The 24,478-nt window shown below is 40.4% G+C and overlaps 2 protein-coding genes across 3 annotated transcripts; one reads left to right on the plus strand and one right to left on the minus strand.

The window, feature by feature from the left end:
• The first annotated feature begins 283 nt into the window (after positions 1-283).
• On the plus strand, positions 284-19,975 carry LOC146706165 (rhotekin-like). The gene is made up of 13 exons (XM_085464229.1): positions 284-301; positions 2,030-2,229; positions 2,430-2,476; positions 2,552-2,605; positions 2,757-2,874; positions 2,999-3,241; positions 3,343-3,437; positions 3,546-3,652; positions 3,743-3,877; positions 4,687-4,849; positions 8,999-9,097; positions 15,411-15,498; positions 18,183-19,975. Exons 1-13 carry the CDS (start codon positions 284-286, stop codon positions 18,187-18,189), a joined length of 1,374 nt encoding a protein of 457 aa, XP_085320355.1. The 3' UTR covers positions 18,190-19,975.
• A 245-nt stretch (positions 19,976-20,220) lies between these two features.
• On the minus strand, positions 20,221-24,462 carry arid6 (AT-rich interaction domain 6). Of its 2 annotated transcripts, none has more exons than XM_085464228.1 (6): positions 24,250-24,462; positions 23,649-23,805; positions 22,929-22,981; positions 22,602-22,699; positions 22,349-22,514; positions 20,221-21,868 (listed from the first exon to the last, which is right to left on the minus strand). In XM_085464228.1, exons 1-6 carry the CDS (start codon positions 24,259-24,261, stop codon positions 20,546-20,548), a joined length of 1,809 nt encoding a protein of 602 aa, XP_085320354.1. In that variant the 5' UTR covers positions 24,262-24,462; the 3' UTR covers positions 20,221-20,545. The 2 variants fall into 2 exon arrangements, with proteins under 2 accessions (XP_085320354.1, XP_085320353.1); XM_085464227.1 differs by having other exon boundaries at positions 20,221-21,871.
• Positions 24,463-24,478: the final 16 nt, after the last annotated feature.

The following is a 24,478-nucleotide window of genomic DNA, read 5'->3' on the forward strand; positions in this document are numbered from 1 at the left end:
GGTTTGCCCGTGTTTGAATTGCTCTATATTTAGGTGTTTGTGGTACTTATGCTGGAGCTGATGGCTAAAAGACTAAAACGTTTGAGACTTTAATCCCTCATGCTGCAACCTCTTGTAGGGAGGCTTAAGACTGTTTTGATCTCTCTGTTGAGCAACTGACTGCTCCGTCTGCAGGTCCACTCTTAACGCCGTTTCACTCAGCTATGAGATTATCAGTTCGCTCAGTGTACTTCCTGACTCAGCGGTGGTGGAACAGTCCTCTTACGTCCTGCACACAAGGAAGATGAATAATAATACGCAGGTTAGTAAAACCATATTATTTTTATATTGACTGACTTTTAGATTAATGTAAATAGTGATTTGATACATTACTTTTGATGATATCTAAAAATCTAGGTGTAAAATGTAACCTTAATTGTTAACTTCATAGATCTATAAATATCTGAACAAGGAATGATGTCCATGCATAACAGACAGCCTATCAAAAAAACCAAAACAATTTTAAATGGTATTTTTAGCACCTTGTTGCAAAAACTCATCAGAATGCCAAAACTATTTAGCTAGCATGGTGTGAAGTGTGACCTCAAAGAAATTGAGGAAACTGGACCAGCTGAGCATAAAAGAAGATGTTGCAGGCCTAAAAACTATCTACAGCAGAAAACAGCATTCATTAAGAAAGGGGGAATAAAATAAAGCAAAGACTTGACACAGGACCTGAGACATGCAGGTGGCCCTTCAGATGATCCATCTACTGCTCACTGAAACTTAATCAGAAATAAAGAGTAAGAATCACCAATTCTTAAGGAAGAGAATACAGGAAGAAAAGCCGTAGCTATGCCAAACAATGCAAAAACTGGCCTGTGACATTGACATTTTTATTGACATTTTTAGTTAGTTTAGTTTACAAAAACAAATAATGATATGCTGTCAGTCATGGATTGGCCTCCTCTGAACCCAGACTTCAAGATCCTTGAAGCAGTGTGGGATCATCTTGATACAGAACAAAAAGCAGCCCACATCCAAAGAAAAGCTTTGATTGTTCTTCAAGAAGCCCGGAGAGCTATTCCTGAAGACAAAGACGTTACAAGAACGCTTGTCTAAGAGAACCGAGGCTGTGATCAAGGATAAAAGTGGTCATACCGAATACTGGCTTTCAAGCTCAATAAAATAACACAAACTATGATTTTGCCTTTATAATATATTTCAATTAATGTTTGCAAGTTTCAATTAATTGCTTAACCTATTTCCCATTTTCCATGCACACATTTGCCACTGTACTATATGTGAAAGAAAAATTAAATTACTAAAACATATTTCTAGATCTGGGAGAAAAACAACTCTAAAACTAGAGTTTGTTTAATTATTTGAGCTCTGTTCATAGTGAATTACACATACCAACAAGGCTTAGACTCAGAAAACATGACTGAATTATGCAACAGTCCTCTGATCATTAAAGCTGTACTTCACCTCAAATGATGACTTGTTAATCACTTCAGAGGAGTGTGAATAAGAGTTCTTTGTCAAACAGGTCTGATAGTTAACAGCAGTAAGTACATAATGATTGGAAATTTACTATTGATAGTCATGCTTCCTGATGTGTGTCTACTCACGTGCACTTTAGATCTTTATGTTGTAATGCCCACATTGTGGAGTAATAAACCAGTACTCTCAAACAGAGAAAAGCTCATTAGGAAATGTGCTTCTAAGTGGATGGTGCATAAAGAATTCCTTGAAGGAATTCAATCTGCTGCACATGCACTTTGTGCTTGAAACACACTACTATATTTATACTTCTCAAAAACATCCTTGTTAACACAAACCTTTAACAAGAACCTTGGCACTGCTTATATATCCAAGGATTAAAGTGATGCACCAACATCTTCTGAGCTCTTATGTAACAGCTGGTAATTAAAGTCAATAGCACAAAATCTTCGACAATGTACATAAGATCATAGTTCTAAAATGATGTAAGATGTAGCCCTTTGAATTCTGATATCATTGTCTTTTCTTTTACACAAATCTGTGGCAGGATACTGCAGTGCTTCAGCACATTGAGAGGGAGGTACGCATGCGTGAAGGAGCTTGCAAGCTACTGGCAGCATGTTCCCAAAGAGAGCAGGCCCTGGAGGCCTCCAAGAGCCTCCTAACCTGCAATACCCGCATTCTGGCCTTGCTCAGCCAACTACAGAGGATGAGGAAAGTACAAATCCTACAAAGTGTGGGATGCAGGTCAGATAATTGAACTATATACTGAGGATGATGTAAATATACACTTGTATCATAGAATAGAAACAAATCATGTTTCTGCAAAAATCCATGCCTCTAGCTAGCAATTAGAGTTCAGCTAAGCTGACTGTTTAAATGGACCCCAACCCCAAACCTAACCTTATTCTGTGTGGTTGATTGACATACTACGTGATTTACTGCAGGCCATCTGACGATCTGGTGCCATGTACAGGAAAAGTAGCACTTTCAGGTGTGTTTTAAAAGATTTCTAAAAGTACTTCAACTAGCCTTTTACATTTCTAACACCATGATGTGCACTCTCTAGACCTGCGAATCCCCCTCATGTGGAAAGACTCAGAGTACTTCAAAAACAAAGGAGGTAAGTCAAAATGAAAAAGAGCATGTGATAGCATCTGGTGCATTTTTTGGTTTACACTATGTGCACTAAATCCCTATGTACTGGCTAAACACACAAAATATTCTTCATTCCCAATATATAACAAGTGTTTACCTAAAGTTCTTACTTTCAGAACTACATCGCTGTGCCGTATTCTGCCTGATCCAGTGTGGCACAGAGATCCATGACACTGACCTGGTGATGGTAGACAGGACACTAACTGACATCTGTTTTGAAGACACTATAATATTGTGAGTCAAGTGTTTTTTATTTCAGTTTGAAAGCTAAGTTTCTGCTTTCTCATCCTCCTTAAAAACACATTCGCAAGCTTTTGTTGAAAAAAAAAAAGTAAATGCATTTTCTCTGTGTGAGCAGCAACGAGGTAAGTCCAGGGTTTCAGCTTCGCGTTGAGCTGTACAGCAGTTGCGTGGTCGATGAATTCTCCCCTGGGGCCATAGGATCCTGGAGAGTGAGCCGTCTGGGGGGCTCTTTGGGATGCTCCTCTGGGAAAAAGATCCGTGCTGCATTCGAGTCTGCAGCTGTTTGCGGATCCATTTCCAGTGGAGATGTAAGATCCGGAAGCGTGCCACCAACATTATCACCTGACCTGTTGGCACTGTGAGTATGACACTATAAGGAAACATTTTATGGTGTCGCTTGGAAAAAAAAAAGCAACAACAAAAAAAAGAATGATTGTGCAAAGTTCTTTCTTTCTCAAGGGGACCTAAGTACAACCTTTTGGCTCACACAACCCTGAGAATTGAGCATGTCCGGGAAGGTTTCAAAACGCACGATTTATCACTTTCAGCGACAGGTGAGTCTCCTGTCCTGTCATTTCCTCTCCTCTCTCCTCCTTAAAATCTAAATATACATAAATAATGAATCTTTTTAAAATTCCTAATCCTTTTAAATGTTTTGCCAGAGGATAATCCATTCTGGTTGCCTTTGTACGGAAGTATGTGTTGTTGCTTAGTTGCTCAGCCTCTGTGCATGATTCAGCCAGTGATAAGTGGCCAAATCAAAATCAAGGTGACAGAATTTTTTTTTTTAATTGTTCAATATTGTTATTCATTTATCATTATTATTCACATTATGACTTTTCTCACTGCTCTTGCTCAGCTCAGCTCAGAAGAGGACTGTAATTATTCTGAAACTGTCTATGGTGTCCTCAAGAGGCAAGCCCTTCTCTGTTATCAAAGTCAAGAAGGCCTGGAGTCTGAGGACAATCCCTTGCTTGAGATTCCAATCACAAAGGTTGGTTCTAAACAAGCAAAGTCTGATGAATAAAGGCAGTGATTCATTTAGCATTTTGCCAGTGTTGATTATAATTACACACCAAGGCCACTAGAGTGCACTGACGAATTATTTAGTGGAGAGGAAAAGTGTTGTAAGGGTGAGGAGACTGAAATATTTTGCACAGTTCAAAACAGCTTTTTTAAAATTATATAGATAGCTCTAATTAAAATCAGTCATGTATGTTCAAAGCTAGAGATAAAAAAAAAAGATAGCATCTCCTTGAATCCCCTCTTATTTCTACCCTTTTAAAACCAAAAATAATTTTCTGTTTCGGCAGGGAACAACACTGAGATTACGAGCTCTTTTTAAAAAGATGTTGGTGTATCAGAATCACCACTGTTGCAAGGATAGACTCACCACAAGACAGACTAGGTTCAACTGAAGAAAATCTGAACTGCAAACACTTGAGTATAGATTTTCTCTTTACGTGTGAGATTTTCAGGGAGCCTTGTTTTTGAGAAGCTCAATTTTAACATGTGATACAATTAAATGGTGACTTTGTGTTGTGGGTATGCTCAGAGCAGCATACCCACAACACGAAGCTTGGCAGCTTTTGCAGGTGAGCATCATGGAAACATACCATGGAATTTCTCTCTATTAGCTAACAATGACCATTCAGCCTTTTTAATGCAGTATGGAATGCAGTGATGAGCAGTTTATTGCCTGTGATGAAGCCATTTAGGTAATACAAAAGGTATTTCAGTAGATCAGCTGTAGCGTTGAGGCTACCTGCAGTGTCTCAGCTTATTCTTTGTTTTTCCTCCCAGGATACCGTTGTCTGTATGTCTGACAGAGATCCTGCCAATTGCCAGAAAATATACATCAATACACAACGTCAAGGGGAGGACATAACTTATGTGCTTACCACATACACACTTGAAGACACACAGCACTGGAGGAAGGCCCTCTGTCAGCACATCTATAGCATGAGTGAGGCCTGAATGAACTCTTTGTTTCTTTTGCTTGTTTTTTTGTTTTTTTAAGTTCTTTGGGCTTTACAAGCACGGACAGTCAAATCCCTGGCATGACCTACCAGCAGAACTTCTTACACAATCTTTACACAGAATGACGCTGGATTTGCAAGGGAGACGTTACAGGGATGTTTGGTCTGTCCTGTTTTTACTTCAACGAAATTATGAGTACGTTTATACAAGAACAGGGTGTGCACCAAACTAAACCAACAAGTGTGAACACTCTTTGAACAAAGAAAGTTCACACTTCTGCCAAGCTTGCATAATCCCCCAAAATACGATATCAAACTTGCAGGATGATTGTAATGAAATGTTTTGGAGGTGTGCATGCACCAAAAAGCACATGTGCAGCACAGTTCACAAGCCCATAGACATCTGAAACTGATCACACGATTTGTTGTTCTGTTGCAACTTTGGATTTTTTATGATGCTTTTTTGAAACATAAGGAGTTTAAAAACAAAAAAGACAGCATTTATATCTTCATTAAACAAAGAAGGTGCAACCGGTAGGTGAAATAACCTCATATCACAATCTGTTTATTAGTATTCACGTGTATCTCGGCTGTAAGAACTTCTGGTTTCAATTGGATGTACGGAAAAAGTGACGATATGATTTCATTAACTTTTATCGTCTTTGGGCGGAGCCACGGTAGTTGTTTTCCCCACTTTTTTTTTCAGTCTGCATACATAAGATAGTTGATAGTTGCTTGCAGTATCGTGTTGAGGCCTGATTACTGAGAATGTTGTAGGTTTTCATGCCTAGTGCTAAGTTATAGCAGGGCTTTGCCAAAACGTAAAAGTATTATTCTAAGATGCACAATCTTGTTTTTGATAAGGTTCCAGGAGCACAAAAAGAAAATCAAATCAGAAAGTAGCAGCGTGGAAATCAAGTAACTCATAATTAGCTTCATTCTAACTTCATTCTTATTTTTGGGCGATGCTTTTTAGCTTTTATTTTGATAGGACAATGGTGAGAAGGCAGGAAAGCTGGGAGAAAGACTAAATGGCTGCTTCAAGGCAAAGCCAGGCCTCTGCATTTAAGCTGGTGGTTAACTAACACATTACAAGGTTTGCTGTATCAGTGGGTGCAGATTCATACAGTAAATATGCAACACATACAGTATGCCACCTCCTCATATTTCTTTGCATGACTGACAAAGAAAATACAGATTAACATAGTTGCAGTCACACCTGTGTTTTAATACAATAGAGCTAGACAAACAAAGTGAAATTGAATCAAACTCAGTCTCCATTCTTATGAATGGGTGGAGGCTACATATCAGGTTTACAGTCAGGTCAATAAATATTGGGACATCGACACAATTCTAACATTTTGGGCTCTATACACCACCACAATGGATTTCAAATGAAACGAACAAGATGTGCTTTAACTGCGGATTGTCAGCTTTTATTTGAGGGTATTTACATCCAAATAAGGTGTAGGAATTACAACAGTTTGCATATGTGCCTCCCACTTGTTAAGGGACCAACAGTAATGGGACAATTGGCTTCTCAGCTGTTCCTTGGCCAGGTGTGTGTTATTCCCTCATTATCCCAATTACAATGAGCAGATAAAAGGTCCAGAGTTCATTTCAAGTGAGCTATTTGCTTTTGCATAAACATTAGGAATGGCCAAAACAACTGTTTGGAACATTCTCAAAAAGAAGGAACGCACTGGTGAGCTCAGCAACACCAAAAGACCAGGAAACAACTGCAGTGGATGACCGAAGAATCCTTTCCCTGGTGAAGAAAACACCCTTCACAACAGTTGGCCAGATCAAGAGCATTCTCCAGGAGGTAGGTGCATGTGTGTCAACGTCAACGTCAACAATCAAGAGAAGACTCCACCATTGTGAATACGGAGGGTTCACCACACGATGTAAACCTTTGGTGAGCCCCAAAAACAGGAAGGCTAGATTAGAGTTTGCCAAACGACATCTAAAAAAGTCTTCGCAGTTCTGGAACAACATCCTATGGACAGATGAGACCAAGATCAACTTGTACCAGAGTGATGGGAAGACAAGAGTATGGAGAACGAAAGGAACTGCTCACGATCCTAAGCATACCACCTCATCAGTGAAGCATGGTGGTGTAAGTGTCATGGCATGGGCGTGTATGGCTGCCAGTAGAACTGGTTCTTTTGTATTTATAGATGATGTGACTGTTGACAAAAGCAGCACGATGAATTCTGAAGTGTTTCAGGCAATAAAATCTGCTCATATTCAGCCAAATGCTTCAGAACTCATTGTACGGCGCTTCACAGTGCAGATGGACAATGACTTAAAGCATACTGCAAAAGCAACCAACGTTTTTGAAGAAAAAGAAGTGGACTGTTTTGTAATGGCCAAGTCAATTGCCTGACCTGAATCCGATTGAGCATCCATTTCACTTGCTGAAGACAAAACTGAAGGGAAAATGCCTCAAGAACAAGCAGGAACAGAAGACGGTTGCAGTAGAGACCTGGCAGAGATCACCAGGGATGAAACGCAGTGTCTGGTGATGCCTATGTGTTCCAGACTTCAGGCTTTAATTGACTGCAAAGGATTTGCAACCAAGTATTAAAAAGTGAAAGTTTGATTTATGGTTCATATTTTGTCCCATTACTTTTGGTCCCTTAACAAGTGGGAGGCACATATGCAAACTGTTGTAATTCCTACACCTTATTTGGATGTAAATACCCTCAAATAAAAGCTGACAGTCTGCAGTTAAAGCACATCTTGTTCGTTTCATTTGAAATCCATTGTGGTGGTGTATAGAGCCAAAAATGTTAGAATTGTGTCGATGTCCCAATATTTATGGACCCGACTGTACATAGCATTATTCTATAACATGCTGATACCTGCTACCTACCTGCATTTATTAATGCTGTTCATAGAATCAGATATATTTGCGTGACAATTTTTGTACTTTGTGTTATGGAGAAAAAATCTCTCTTATGTTGAACTGAAATCTGATAAGGTGTTTCAGTTTGTTTCTTATCTGGAAAAAAAGGGAAAAAATGCAATAACATATTTATCTATACATGGGGACGAGTGTAACGGTTATCTACTGCATCAACATATCGTTCCACCTGTATCCACAATGCTGCAAGTGACATTATAGAAAGTCAAGAGACCAGCTGACGTGTATTTGTAATATTGTACATCGTGAGATGTTTAACGCTTTACGCTGGTATTTCCCAAACGGGTGCCCACGGTGAATCGGGATAGATTTTACACCAAATGCCCTTCTTGACATAACCCTCTGATTTATCTTGTCTCTCTTCCTGGTGTCAAACTGAAAGGGTTTTGTTCACGTGCAAAGTGAGTGCGCTATCTGAGTTTATAGACACCGTTTGGTATGTGACTCTTCACACATCAGTAGACAGAGGAAGCATCAAACAGTTCACATACTTTGTTGTATTATTTCATTTTAGACTGCCATCAGTGTACACTCAATAACCTATATTTAAACTTAAAAGACAACTAAATTCTTCTGCATATAATTAGAAGCCAAAACAGAGATGCAACATTGAACTCCACACGCGATCAGGTGATTTTCCATGAGATGTGTCTAGGGCTTAATTGGATTAAATGACGAGGCCTGGAGTCACCCGGGTTCTTTCTAGAGGTGTCCATGTGGCCTTGTTCACAGATTAACCAAGCAGGGAGGGTCATCAGCACATTTATTTGACTAATCCCACATACACAGGGAGAGTCCTGTCTGTCTTTCTTTGGAAAGGTCATGCATGTAGAAATCATGATCATTAAAAAAGGTGTGTTTCTAAATAAAAATACATTCTGCATACCTCAGGGCTATTACTGTTAATCTTCATTGTAATCTTCTTTTAATAAGGCAACATGTCTTTCAATGCTCAAGAATACTGAAATTACTGTACAATGTAAATCTGGTTTAATATTGGTCAATACTGAAATATTGCTTTTTAGCCAATGCAAACAATTATACTACTGATATGCTTTTAAACACCCATTCAGGGCAATAACAAACATGCTTGCCAGCTAATTTCAAAATAATTTGACAAGATAATTGCTGATGTCAATTTTGGATTGAATTCTTTTCTATTCATCTGCTACATAATTGTATAATATTTGTATTATTATTTTTGCAGGCCATTGGAAACAGTGCTGTGACAACCTCATGAAGATACAAATGCCGAGCTCCAGGAAATCAGTAATGACGAAGCAGGGATCTCTATACCATGAAATAGGTAGAGTAACATGCGCAATGACTGAGTGATGCCAGCTTATGCCACAGCCCCAGAGATGGTGTTCAACTAAAATCTTAAACTATCTTACCAGTCATTTGGTTTGCCTGACTTGGCCAAGGACAGTCTCATTCTCAAGTGTTTCACTTCCTGGTTAAACAACAACAACAAAAAAGTAACTGATTTTAATTTCTACATCTGACAGCTTTAATTTTTTATCATTGGATGTTTATTTTAAATTGACTTTAAAACAACCCGAAGAGGAGACATGGGCGCATCCTCCCGCAGGCCCACCACCCGCAGGAGGCGCCATAGGGGTCGGGTGCATTGGGTGCCGGGTGGCGGCCAGGAGCGGAGGCCCTGGCGGACTGACCCCCGGCTGCCAAGACTGGCAATAGGGACATCGAATGTCACCTCTCTGTTGGGGAAGGAGCCTGAGTTAGTGCGTGAGGTTGAGAGGTACCGGCTAGATATAGTCGGGCTCACCTCTACGCATGGCTTGGGCTCTGGAATCAGTCTCCTGGAGAGGGGCTGGACTCTGTTTCAGTCTGGAGTTGCCCCTGGTGAGAGGCGGCGGGCTGGGGTGGGTATTCTAATATCCCCTCGGCTTGCTGCCGGTACGTTGGGGTTTTTCTCGGTGGATGAGAGGGTTTGTTCCCTGCGCCTTAGGGTCGGGGAACGGGTCCCGACAGTCATCTGTGCTTATGCGCTGAGTGGCAGTTCGGAGTACCCAGCCCTCTTAGAGTCCCTGGGGGGGGGGGGGGGGGGGGGGGTGCTGGAAGGTGCTCCACCTGGAGACTCTGTTGTCCTGCTGGGAGACTTCAATGCTCACGTGGGTAACGACAGCGAGACCTGGAGGGGCGTGATTGGGAGGAACGGCCTCCCTGATCTGAACCTGAGCGGTGCTTTGTTATTGGACTTCTGTGCTAATCACAGTTTGGCCATAACGAACACCCTGTTCGAACATAAGCGTGTCCATAAGTGCACGTGGCACCAGGACGCTCTAGGCCGTAGGTCGATGAACGATTTTGTAATCGTATCACCAGACCTGCGACCATATGTTCTGGACACTCGGGTAAAGAGACGGGTTGAGCTGTCAACTGATCACCACCTGGTGGTGAGTTGGATCAGGTGGCGGGGGAGGACGCTGGACAGACCTGGTGCACCTAAACACGTAGTGAGGGTGTGCTGGGAACGTCTAGCAGACGCCCCAGTCCGCGACAACTTCGGCAGAGCTTCAACAGCATTCCGAGGGAGACTGGGGACATTGAGTCCGAATGGACCATGTTCAGCATCTCCATTGCCGAAGTTGCTGCATTGAGCTGCGGCCGCAAGGTGGTTGGTGCCTGCCGTGGTGGTAATCCCCGAACCAAATGGTGGACACCAGAGGTGAAGGGAGCCACCAGGATGAAGAAGGAGCCCTATCGGGCTTGGTTAGCCTGTGGGACTCCGGAGGCAGCCGACAGGTATCGACAGGCCAAGCGGAATGCGGCTCGGGCAGTGGCTTAAGCAAAAACTCGGGTGTGGGAGGAGTTCGGAGAGGCCATGGAAAAAGACTTTCGGACTGCCTCGAAGAGATTCTGGCAAACCGTCAGGCGTCTCAGGAGGGGAAAGCGGTGCTCTACCTGCACTGTGTATAGTGCTGGCGGAGCGCTGCTGACGTCGACTGAGAAAATTGTGGTGGAAGGAATACTTCGAGGACCTCCTTAATCCCACTGACACGTCTTCTGAGGAGGAAGCAGAGTCTGGGGATGAGGGGAATGACCTGCCAATTTCTGGGGGTGAGGTCACTGAGGCAGTTAAACAACTCCTTGGTGGCAGAGCCCCTGGTGTTGATGAGGTCCGCCTGAGTTCCTGAAGGCTCTGGACGTTGTAGGGCTGTCCTGGTTGACATGCCTCTGCAATGTTGCGTGGAGATCAAGGGCAGTACCTGTGGACTGGCAGACCGGGGTGGTGGTCCCCATCTTTAAGAAGGGGGACCGGAGGGTGTGTTCCAACTACAGGGGGATCACACTCTTCAGCCTCCCTGGGAAAGTCTATGCCAGGGTTCTGGAAAGGAGAGTTCGTCCGCTAGACGAACCTCGGATACAGGAGGAACAATGCGGTTTTCGTCCTGGTCGCGGAACACTGGACCAGCTCTTTATCCTCTCGAGGATACTTGAGGGTGCATGGGAGTTTGCCTAACCAGTCTACATGTGTTTTGTGGACTTGGAGAAGGCATTCGACCGTGTCCCTCGGGTTGTCCTGTGGGAGGTGTTGCGGGAGTATGGGGTGTCTGGCCCATTGCTACGGGCCATTCGATCGCTATACAACCATTGCAAGAGCTTGGTTCGCATTGCCAGCAATACAGCAATAGGTCGGACTCGTTCCCGGTGGGTGATGGTCTCCGCCAGGGCTGCCCTTTGTCTCCAGTTCTGTTCATAATTTTTATGGACAGGATTTCTAGGCGCAGCCAAGTGGCGGAGGGCTTTCGCTTTGGTGGCCTCAGAATCTCATCTCTGATTTTTGCGGATGATGTGGTTCTGTTGGCTTCATCGGGTGAGGGCCTCCAGCTCGGACTGGAACGGTTCGCAGCCGAGTGTGAAGCAGCGGGAATGAGGATCAGCACCTCCAAATCTGAGGCCATGGTTCTCAGCCGGAAAAGGGTGGAGTGCTGCACCGGTCCGTTGTGGTGAAGAGGGAGCTGAGTGTAAAAGCGAAGCTCTCAACTTACCGGTCGATCTACGTCCCTACCCTCACCTATGGCCACGAGCTGTGGGTAGTGACCGAAAGAACGAGATCGCAGATACAAGCGGCAGAAATGAGCTTCCTCCGAAGGGTGGCTGGCCTCTCCCTTAGAGATAGGGTGAGAAGTTCGGCCATCCGGGAGGGGCTCAGAGTAGAGCCGCTGCTGCTCCACATCGAAAGGAGCCAGCTGAGGTGGTTCGGGAATCTGACAAGGATGCCCCCTGGGCGCCTCCTGGGTGAGGTGTTCCAGGCATGTCCCACCGGGAGGAGGCCCCGGGGCAGACCCAGGACACGTTGGAGAGATTATATCTCTTGACTGGCCTGGGAACGCCTGGGTGTTCCCCCGGATAAGCTGGAGGAGGTGGCTGGGGAGAGGGAGGTCTGGGCCTCTTTGCTTAGGCTGCTGCCCCCGCAACCCAGCCTCGGATAAAGCAGATGAAGATGGATGGATGGATGGATGGATGGACTTTAAAACAGACTTTTTCACTTTGACTTAATATCAAAAACAGATTGAAGCTACATTTACTGAATCTGTTTGACCACATGGCATAAGAGGAATTTAGCAGTAGCCTGATCTGGTATTACCTGGTTGCACATCCTCAGATGCTGAACTCCATAAGCATTTAGACTTATATTTCTACACCCTGATGTATGAATTAAGTATGCACTGTTCCTTACCAGTGTTTGGTTTGTTGCCAACTTACAGGTGAAATATTTGTCTCTAATATCGCTAGCGTTGATATTTTTGTTGCGACTGGCTAGAGTTGAGGATCCACTCCAATCTGATCTATTTCTGACTTTGGTTCGCTACTATTTGTGAAGAGCATATTCAGAGGGTTGTTTGAGGTTAAAAAACAATGATGTTGCATAAGAGTGATGCAAAACAAATAAGCTTAGTAGCTCAGCCCAAGCCAAATGCCACTGGCATATAACACCTACACTATATTGTCAAAAGTATTCACTTGTCTGTCATTACACGCATATGAATATGATTCTTAATCCATAGGGTTTATTATAATATCAGTCCACCCTTTTCCAGCTATAACCTTTCTTTGTGCACTGGTGCGCAGTCATGTTGGAACAAGAAGGAGCCATCCCCAAACTGCTCCCATAAAGTTGGGAGCATGAAGTTTTCCAGATGTCTTGGTATGGTGAAGCATTAAAAGTTCCTTTCTCTAACTGATGTAATGGTGGCAAAGAGAGAAAGTGACGTAAGATTTGCGCAATCTATGGAGTCCCTTGTGGGGCTCCATAGATTTGTGGTAATTTTAAAAAGTTTACATTTCTTAGGCTTTCTTGTCTGAAGTCATTTAAAAAACCAGCGGCCAACAGCGCTGTACACAACAGTAGACTGGTGGGTAATAAGCAGTGTTGGGCAAGTTACTTTGAAAAAGTAATTTATTATAGTTACTAGTTACTTCTTCAAAAAAAGTAACTGAGTTAGTAACTGAGTTACTAGATTCTAAAAGTAATTAATTACTAGAAAAGTAACTATTGCGTTACTTAAAAAAAAAGTTTAACCCTCTGGGGTCCAGGGTATAATTGTCCATTTTTGATTACTTTTGATTTTCCCGCTACATTTCACCTTTAAGTGCGCCCCAGGGCAGCTGTGGCTACAATGTAGCTTGCCATCATCAGTGTGTGAATGGGTGAATGACTGAATATAGTGTAAAGCGCTTTGGGGTCCTCCGGGTACCCCTGCCCCCAGAGGGGCAAACCGTACCCGGATCCAGGAGATGCAACCCTTCTCTCTGGGGTGGAGGAAAGCAGACCACCTCCTTATCTGCAGTAGCAGGGAGGCCCCGCCCACTCATATGTAGTGTTGCTGCGTGTTGTTGTAAAGTGCATTTAAAACAAAGGGAGGGCATGGTGCTTCTTGCCAGAGAGCAGCACGGCTCTTCCCGAAAACCCTGACACACACAACAAAACTATTGACTATACTACACACTAACTACACAAGATTTGCACTAAACGTTGCAAATCTCTCACTTCTCAAAACACCGCTGTCACTCCTAAAACTTCCCCTCTTCTTAAACAACTAAATGCTGTGAGCTGTCGGCTTTCAGACCCAACGGCGTGTGTCCGCGTCCATTTCACTTGAAGGCACATAGGGTGAGAAAGCTGACATCTCACTGATTCTGATGCGTCGGCGGGTCCGCGCTTTGTGTCTACCTCTTTTTGCAGAATCCATTTACCTGTTCTGTTTTGCTGTTTTAGCTGTTTGATGGTGTTTGAAATAGTTTTCTGAGCTTTAACCTGAGATTCTTCTGTTTATGGCAAAATACATGTATATTTAAAAATCGATGCAGGATTTTAATGAATCAATATCGCTTTATTAAAGCTAAAATCAATTTTAATCAATAAATAGATTATTGAAACCCACTCCTAGTAGCAATGTCTCTGTGAATGGTACTCATGGCCATTGATCAATGGTCTTTGATCAATGGACTTTGATCAGTAGTTGTTAATCAATGGTCATAAGAATTTGCATCAAGGAACTGACCTCCCAGCACATTGTTCATTCGGTGGTGCTAGTTTCAGTCATTGTGCAATGTACTCTTTATAAGGTTGGTCACTTGGATGAGTGACAATACGTTTCTCCCACTGAAAACACTTTCTCCAGATGAACTAATCAACCTTTTGGGATTTACAAAATGATCATACTATATTGAATAAGACTGTGACTATAAAAGGTGTTAATGGATTTAAATCAAGTAAGAAGAGAATCATTTACACATAGAAATCTATTCATTCATCTCTTTTTTGCAACCAGAGAAGTCGCCCTGTGCTGGTAATTAGAAAGCATGCACGTTTAAGAGACTTTGACTTCATTTTACAGACTGTGAGATTACTTCTATCTTTTATATACAGACACATAATTAGGTGGATCACATGGCTGCCTAAAATAGAAGAAGTGTGATCGATTTAAAAGGGTATAAGGACCGATGAGACTACGCAACCTGTGTAAACCCAGTGATTTTTTTAAGTGATTTACAGATCATGTCGAATTACCAGGGAAACACTATTTTCCTCAATCAGAAGGGAGATGTGCTGTAGAGTACGCACTAGGGAACAGTTTTTTTTTGTCTGTCTCTCCATAACAGGAATTCAGACAGTCTTCATCTGTAAAAAGCTGGAGAAACACCTTGACAAACGAGTTTGAGTAAATAGCAGGATGTAAAAGACAAATAATACTACGGAACAATGACGCAAAAGAACAAACCAGATACTGTTGACGTGAATAGCTGCATTATCTCAGACACCTGCTGACAAACATGTCAGTCAGACCAAATGACAACATGTTATAAATGAAGCACCTTAAATACGGGTGTGTTTAAATAACAAAATATTCTCTTCGAAACTACGTCCCTATCACTAAAACAAGTCACACAGAAAGAAAATGTCTCTAAAAGGAAAAAGAAAATGCTGTTCAGTCTTTTAATTCCTTCTAGTTGACTACTTATCAGTTTGAAACATCTCCAGTAAGAAATTGAGTTAAGATAATCAGCCAAGAGTTTTACAACTGAAAAATTTCAAATGATTGTTTCCTTTGTTCCTTCTATTTTTTTTCTTTCTTCAATATTTTCAGCGACACCCTCCTCGCCCAGAAAGCAAACTGAGGTTCCAGATTTATCTACTGATATCAGCTCTTTGCTCTCTACATACTACAAGGAAAGGTAGGTTTTCTACACCTCTGTGCGTGCAGTCTTTTTAAAGCCTGCCAAATACACCTGTATGTATTTGCCAGCAGGATTTGCTTTCTCTTCAGTCATATTAAATAGTAAATCCACTCCTAATGCTCACCACCACACGCATAATCACTTGTTGTATTATGACATTCCAGCACAGCTTACCTCGTAACTACAAGCAATGAAACATTACACTTTGCAATTAATATTTGTTATGACCGTGGTAAGTTTTCCGTAGGCAAGGCCCAGGACTTAGGTATATTTTGTGGGGCAGATGTGGCTACAATATAGCTAACAATATACCTAACTGTAAGTGGAAACTTACAGTCACAAGTTGCACATTAAACCTATTTGAGTGTCAAGTTTATTCTCTGTCATATAAAAAGCATGCACAAAGTTGTGTATAGCAGGCCACAATTGTGTCTTTCTCTGTCATCTTTCTAAAGGACATTGTTCCAGCTGTACTGCGCTTTGGTTAAATGCAATGCACGAGAAGAAAGTTTCCAAACAAGTCTTTGTCTCACTTTACTGTCATTAACGTAAACATTTAACATGCTAACTGAGGCCTGTAGAGCCTGAGATGTAGCTCTTGTGTTCTGAGCATTGCACAGTCTGACCTTGCGGTGAATTTGCTGGGATGTCTGCTCCTGGGAAGATTGGCAACTGTCTTGGATTTCTTGAACTCTTCGAGTTGGGAATAATATATTACTGTAAGAATAATTAAAATGAAAGGTGTGATTTTCATACTGTACTGAAGCTTACAGCAAACATGCACATAGACAAAGCGTGCAAAAATTCAGTGGCATACAGGTCACAATTGGGTCTTTCGTGCGCTCGTCGACGTCAGCAGGGACAGGAATTAACACAGAAATGCAGGTCAGGCTTAAGCAAGATGAATACCTCTTAAAGTTATACAAGCATTGTCTTTTGTAATCTGGACTGTTTTTCAAACACTAGCTGATAATTTAACTTCTTAGCAAACAAAACTTACAAGTTCAAGTGTGCACATAATAGACCTTGTCAAAAGGAACATACTGTGTTCAGGAGTGTGGTGATTTGTGTACAGAGCTAAGGCCAGAGATCAGTCAAAAGATGTCTCAGAGAACAGGTTTTACAGTTTGATAGTTGATATATGCGAGGTAACAACCGGAGAAGACAACTAGACAGGCTTTCACAGTGCTGGCTTTGTTTAGTTTTCAGATACTTTGTGTTTGTGGTTCAACCGTGTTTCTTTTAACAGAATTCCATAGTGAGTCAGACTGTTACACTGCATGCATAGCTGTGGGATAGAGAATATAAAACTACCTGACAGATTTCCAGCTTTGCATTAAGAGAAAGATGCTTGGCAGAGAGGTTATGAAATAAACTCACATCTCAAAAAATAATACAATTTTGGACTCGAGGCCTTTAAATGGCCAAAGACAAATTCTGCAATTCTGAAATATTCTGCACCTAATGAGGTTGCATAACAATTTAATCAGTTAGGTAATAGACGTATAAGGTAGATGTATCTTTTTTAAATAACAAAACACAAAAAAGAATGGTATTTTCTATATATTAATTTATTCTTCTTTGTTCTTTCAAAGATACTTTATACAAAGTATAAACATGTGCAAAGTGCAGGCATTTTTTATTTGCACCACTGAAACCCATTTTAATATACTTGAGCAGAATTATTATTTCTTTAACTTATTTTGTGGCGTATCGTAAATATGTAACATTCATGTCATTGTTTAAAAGAATTAATTTGGATTTTTGTAATACATATTAAATGAGAAACATTTGAACATAAGTTTATTTTTGTTTTCCCGAAAAATAGATATTCAGGAACACTGCACATGCCCTCAAATTGCTACGTTTTTAAGTGGTTATAACCTGTTACTGCAATGTACATAAAAATTAAAAATTTTTCAACTATACTCAAAAAGTACCCCATGGCAACATGTTCTTTTTAATATGAAAAGTTATTGTCATTTTTCATCAAAATGTACAACTTTAGAGACCTGTACTGCATTACGATCACAATAATACAAATATACAACTTTAGTGATTTGTGTGCAAATTTCTGCATTGCGTTGAAAATACACAACAAGTTAACCTAAAAGAACTCGGTGGATGTAGTAGAAATTTTAATGGCTTGTTAACCGGACCCCACGCTGCACCCCTTTAAAGTTTGATCAGTTTGATCAGAATTCGTTCAAATCTTTTTGAGCTGTCGTTCTTACAAACAGAATGACATGCACACAAACTATACCAAAAATGTAACAGACAAACACACACACACAAAAAAAACCAAAAAAAACCCCCACTTGGACTTACTTGGAAAACAAGACAAACTGACATCCTTGTGACAGTAATCTAGCAAATAACCTGCGCTTATTCTTGTAAGTGAAGCAACCATATCCTCATACCAGCAGATCATCTGATAAGAAACTTGCAGTTGGAGTTGTGGTTTCAAGACCCATTTGTTGAAATCACTTCAGCTGCCAAGAGGGTGTGATGCTTTGGTACATAATGGAAATATTAATGGGTGAGGGAGAGGGAGGATGATTTTTCATGTCAATTTATCATCCAGACACCTATATTACCCAACAGAGATAAGGTGCATTAGATGGCAACTGTTTTGTTTTCTTTGATTGATTCTTTTTTTTGTGTTGTCCCATTTTTTACAGTTATTGATCACCCTGCCAAGTACACTGGGAAAGAGCGAAACACACTTCTCAGCAGCCCAATTCTGGTTACCTTGCCCGGTCAAGGAGTTGGAGAAGGACATGATAATTGGTGGTCTTTCATGATTTGGAAGGTCACCAGAATTACTCAACTGTGCTTACTTTTTCATGCTACTCCTGAATGAATCCAAACTGTTTATCCAACAACAATAGCTAGCAATTTTTGGAGTCAAGGTGATATAATGAGATTCCACTCTAATTTTGATTCCATTTACCTTGGCCCCTTATCTTTAGTTACTGTGATAAACATGAAAATATCCATTTATTAGGCACCCACTGGGATAAAATCATGTCTCACTAATTTGAGTATCATGTGCAGCAACATGTGCATTTATATTTTCACCTGGTTTTATTGTTACACAGGAAGACATGCGTTAAATTTTAGTTGTACTAATGTGGATTAACAATAGCATTCTGCTATTATAGAAAATAGCAGAAGTAGTCTGGCATATTTCTACTGAGTCATAAGGCAAATACTCTAGGAGGAAAATCTTTTTACTGTAAATCAAGAGCACACCTTGCATTGTCTACAAATATTTTTCACTGATGTTATGCTTGTTTTGGCCACACCTCTTGGAAGCATATAAAACTCTACACTTCCAGTCAACATCCTGTGGAACGAGAAAAAGGTAATTAGTATTCGTGGAGAAAGCAGGTAGGAATCAGAGAAGGGTTTCTCAGAAGTTTGTCACTGGGTGTGCCTTAATGCTAAAGAGGACGTGTGAGAATGCAATAAGCAATTAGCGCTAATCTAATCTGTTATCTGGAGATGCCAAGGATGCACAGAATCCTTCGAGGCCTCACGTCATGATCAGGAATTGCTAAAATCTTATCTTATGTTAAGTATTGTGTTTTAGTATTTTGTTTTCGTCTTGCTTTGTGAAAAAAGAAACTTGAAAATTCATGGATGACAAAAACAATTACATTTCATTATTAAAAAATATAATTTGATTACAGAGCTTGAGCATACTGGTAGATAACAATTAGAGATAAGACATTATTTTGGTAATGTTTATTTATGGCAATTGTGACATGAACCTTACACTGGATGGTGGTCTAATAAATTTGTTGAGCTCTGTACGTTATCATAAAGGACTTTTAAACAATTTGTAAATGTAAAGCTAAAAATACACTGTGTGCTTTATTTGAATTAATACAAATTTCCTTATAAATTATGAATCTGAAAGTGAACTTTTGAGATAACTTAGTTTGTTCTTGATGCCAGTGCACACGTTTGAGGATGTGAAGCACAGTGCATTCCACTCTTTAAATAGAATATGTGTAACACGGAAGCACTAAATTACATTTGGCTCGAGGGTTTCCTGGGCTAGTACTCCTGTCAACAGCTTTTACATAAGAAAAAAGCTATTTTTGATCAACCTGTCCAGGGTGTACTCTGCCTCTTGGCCTATGACAGCTGGGCTAGTCTCTGACCCTGGGTAATTGGAAGAAAATGGATAAATGGATAGACAACACACGAGTATTATATGATTATTTTAACCCATACAAAGGCCCGGGTTAAGCAATACTGTGCTGTGTAGTGACAGTCAAATTCCTGTCTGAACATGTCACATGTCTCTCAGGCACCGTTGGGTTTTTTCTTTTTTCAAGCATTTTGAAATGTCAAAAATGCATTTAGGGGAAATAAAAAGAAAAAAACAAAACAAACCCAGGAAACATTAGGATCAACTTTGATCTACTCAGTATTGTTCCCACTGTTAAGCACTGTTCAAAAATAATAATAAAATAAAATAAAATTTAATCATAATAGATTTCGCAGCACTTTTGTGATGTTAATTAGCAATTTGCACGTAATAAATTAACGTCTAAGTTTACTGCAGTGGGAGTGTCGCTTCTTTCTCAATGTGGTTGTCAAACCTTAAAATTCCACGCTTTCAATCAAAGAGTAGTAATTACATAAATAAAAATTAAAAGAGATACTGAGCTGCCTTCAGGCATGACAAATAAAAACAATGCTCACTAAAGGACAACTGACGTATCTTCTTTTCACTAAAGTGAAAACACGTCTTTTATTCTACTGCAACTATGAAAATGTTAAATAAAAGGAACAAGTAAATGTCACATTTGGATAGTGAAGTTCAGATATAGCATCATGCTTTAAAAACAAGTGAAAAAAGAGGATTAAGAGAAATGATTCACAAAATGAAAGGATAAAATAGTGTTCACTACATGTAAATGTGTAGAGCGTTGCAGTTATAGCTTACACATCTTTCAAAAATAAAACTGTCTCCTGAGCCAGCTTTAACATGGTGTTGGTGTGTTTGTGGTATTGTCTTAACTGGTCTCTACAATGAGTTTGAGATGATTTTTTTCAGCTTCATGACTTCTTCAGTGGTGAGCTGAAAGAGAGGAGCAGAGCTGGAATTGACCATGAGCATAGCTGAAGGCTCCGTCTCCGCCTGCTGCTTCCCTCCCTGGACACCTGCGTAGAATTTATAAGAAAAGTCTTGGTGAGTCCTGGGGGGACTAGGGTCGCTCTCCACTTCAATGGATGACTGGGTCTCTCTCTTATGGGCACCCCAGAAATTGGGTGACTTGGAGTTGTATGACTTATTAATATCCTGCTGATCTTCTGACAAGACATCCTGGTTTACTGCATTTTTCAAAATGGCACCTGAAGGCAAAGGCTTGTAGCTCATGAATTGGTTTTGGATTTTATTGTTGTGACTGAGGTTTGGCACATTTCTGAATGTTAGATCGTCAGCAGAACTTTGGCGTTGGGGATTTGTGTGAAATGTCAGTTTGGTAGGGAAAGTGTTTGCGTTAGGCCAATTCCTTTCTGCAGGGTGTCCTTCCTGAGTAGGCTGAGGAACCTTACTTTCATGCATCATTGCTGAGGACTTGCACATCTTGAGCAATTTATGAAACACTGACAGGGGTAACTCAATTTCCATTTTGCCATCCTTCTCTTGAGGGAGACTGGACAGTATTTGGCTAAGATTGAGCCCCATCACTTCTGGAATCACTTTTGTCTCTTCTTTTGGCGTGACTGCAAGGTCTGTGTTTGGAGAACAGGGTTTTTGTGCCACTGCAGCAGCCTCTGTTCCCAGTGGCAGAGCAGAGTCATATATGGGTCTGCTTGAGGGTGCCGTAATATCGACATCAATAACTTGTTCCTCCTGTGCTTTCATGGTATAAGGAGAGGGTGCAACTCCATCACTTGACTCCCCATCTTGTGTCTCAGAGCCTTCATTTGTCAGAGCCCCAGTATGATGATGGGCATATAGTGTGGATGGTTTGTTCAAAAACTTTGGGTTCTTGCTGGCTGAAGGTGGAGCAAATGATGAAACAGGGTTGTTGCTGATGTCCCGGCCTGATGATTTAACGCTGAGGTTCAGGGGCTCAGCCAGTCCGGATGAGGTCTTGTACCGCTCAGCCAGGTAACGCAAGTGCTCTAATGGTTCCTTCACCCTCTCTGTTGAGTTTACACAAGGTTGACTGTAAGGGAATTGGGGCTTGGGAGCAGGTGGGTGTTGTGTGGCCAATATTGAGGGGGGCATAGGGATGTAGGGAGGCAGAACTGTGGGGCTTGACTGATAGTAGGGAGGGTAGTGGACAGACAGAGGGAAGAGATTTCCGTGTTGGTCTGTCTGGAGGTTATGAGGGTTCTGCTGGAGAAAAACACAACAGTTCATCAGGTGTTTGAAGAGTAGTTATGGAGCTACATAAGAAAGTAATTCCACTCTCATTCCTGCTTGATAAAAATTACACAGTGTTGCTGTTAGCCTGATAGTTGTTCATTATTTTCTTTATGCCTTCACTTTAACAAGGCTTTGGCACCTGTTACATATTTTCAGTACAATCCATGAGGTTCTTAACTTCCTATGTAACCCATTCTTCAAAAAAACAAAACAAAACCCCCATAAATTTCCTTCAATGTAATGATTTATTTATTGTGTTTTAAAGATAAAATATTTAACTAACAATGAAAGGTTTTCTAAATAGCAACAAGAGTAAATTGTTCAATATGGAATACTTTTTCATTTAATATAATAAATAATATTTCTATAATTTTAATCAATGCAAAGCAATAAATCAATTTTGTTATAATTTTTTGTGTGTGTATGTCAGTAAAAACCAATACCAACCTGATACACTGGTATGGATACCAGCCTGCGTTTCGCTGGTCTCTGGACACCGTCGTCTTCTTCTTTACTGTAGCCGGCAACAAAGTGGAATGGCTTTAGCTGATGATGAGGCATCATGGACCTGATGGAAATGCCTTTCACGTGGCATTCATAGGGCAGCAGCAGCCTACACAAATAAAAAAAAAGGATCAGATAAAGACAATATAACACCCATTCACAGCCAGATGGACGGACAGGCATAATTTGAACTTACTTCTCGTAGTGTCTGCGGGTGCAGGTGGCTGCGCTTGTACTTCGAGGGTTTCCACCTAGTGTATTGTAAACCTGTTTCCACAATTGCTGAGCAGTCACCTAGAGAAATACAAAAGTGTGACTGTGAGTTTTGACATCTTAGCAATATTATTTTTACTGCAAGCTTAATTGAAAATACCTTTAATATAATACTACTATACTATAATACTAACTTACTATTACAATGACAATATTACTATTATTATTATTATTATTATTAATGATAATAATAATAGCCATCATGATCATCAAAATTATTCTCATAATAACGAGATTATTCGATTATTACCTGGTGGTAGCCGCCCAAGTCATTGACAGTTTTGAACATCACAAATAAATCAACTGAAAAAAGGAGAGACATACATGTTAAAATAAAATTGACACAGTTGCAAATTTAGGAATATTAATTTCACTAGAAACCCTTTAAAAAAAAATTACTTTCACAAAACATTTAATAACTGAGAACTAAATATCACAGTTTCTCGGAGCTGAAGCTAATAGCAGTGGTTTGCTTTAGCACTTGTTTTAAAACAGAATGAAGAAACTGTAGCAAGAAGAACATGTTCTTCATGGCATCTTCATAGCATTTAAAGAAAAGGCATTTATGATGGATGAATTTTAAAGAAACTGGATTCGATAATTGTAATAATTCATCTTTGTTCAATGACCTGATGAATAATTTAACAAATATTTATATCTTGATTACTAGCTCAAAATTTAACCCAAAGTTACATCTACAAACATTAGGAAAGAGAAGCAAATTGCAAATCAAGCATAGTTTTACAGATGTTTCCTTTACTCTTGTTGCTACTACTGATTTATTGGTAGGTTCTCTATCAAAACATGTTGTACAGACACATTTCCTTTTTGAAATATTAAAAATATTTCTAATGAGAATATAACATACTTTCTAAAGTGTTTATACATTATTTTTTCTCACATTAAACAACAGTGAATTAACACATTCTTGAGCTGTGAATCCAAATGTGCTGTAATAGATAATATTTACTTTGTTTGAAGCCCAGATGTGGGATCCTTTCTATTGGTGTTTCTCTCTTCTTCATAAAAAGGTAGAGATTTTTGAGAAAGTGTTCCTCTGTGATCTCCTCCACCAGTTCTTTGGTTTGCTCCTCTTTGAATTCATTGTGTGCCATGTTCACTTGTTCCTGGAAATGCAGTTAACAGGAGAAAATATTTTATGCTGTGAACTTTTTATATTTGTGTGTTATTTATGTGAAATATGATAAACACCTCTATGTGAGGTTCCTGAGTGACAATGCCGAATCATCAGGACTAATGATCCCCAAATACATTCCAATTTCTGATTATATATCAGAGGTTAATTATGTTTGCACTTAACTCAGTAAAATAAAACTCGTCCCCTCAGATTTGCTATTTTTGTCCCATTAATATGCGATCTAAAGGGTTGCCAGTGCTCTCCTACTATATCGTCGCATTGCTTGTTTTCTCTGACAAATACACAACGGCTCTACCACAAAGGTGACTAGAGACTGAAAAATACTAAATGATGAATACTTTTTAAAACGATTTTTTAAATGCAGTTATAGGGTGACTATTTGTAGGATTCTATCAGAAATATTGTTACTCACCTGTGTTTCCATTAAGAGAACAAGGATAGGTAAGATTATTTCATTGGCCAAATACACCAGAGAAAAAGCTGTCTGCTACTACTCGATTATAGTGGTTTGTACTCTCTCCAGATGATTTGAAACAAACAAAGATCGCTGCTGCTAGTCTGTTGTCGTGTCAGTCATGAACTTATCTCCAGTGCCTGTGTGACAATGTGAGAAACTAGGAGTGAGGGTGTTTACTCTAACG

The sequence above is a fragment of the Copadichromis virginalis genome, linkage group LG7 (assembly GCF_057382275.1).
Source record: "Copadichromis virginalis isolate Kocher_CV1m ecotype Utaka linkage group LG7, C_Virginalis_male_GT1.1, whole genome shotgun sequence".
In the NCBI taxonomy this organism is placed as follows: Eukaryota; Metazoa; Chordata; class Actinopteri; order Cichliformes; family Cichlidae; genus Copadichromis; species Copadichromis virginalis.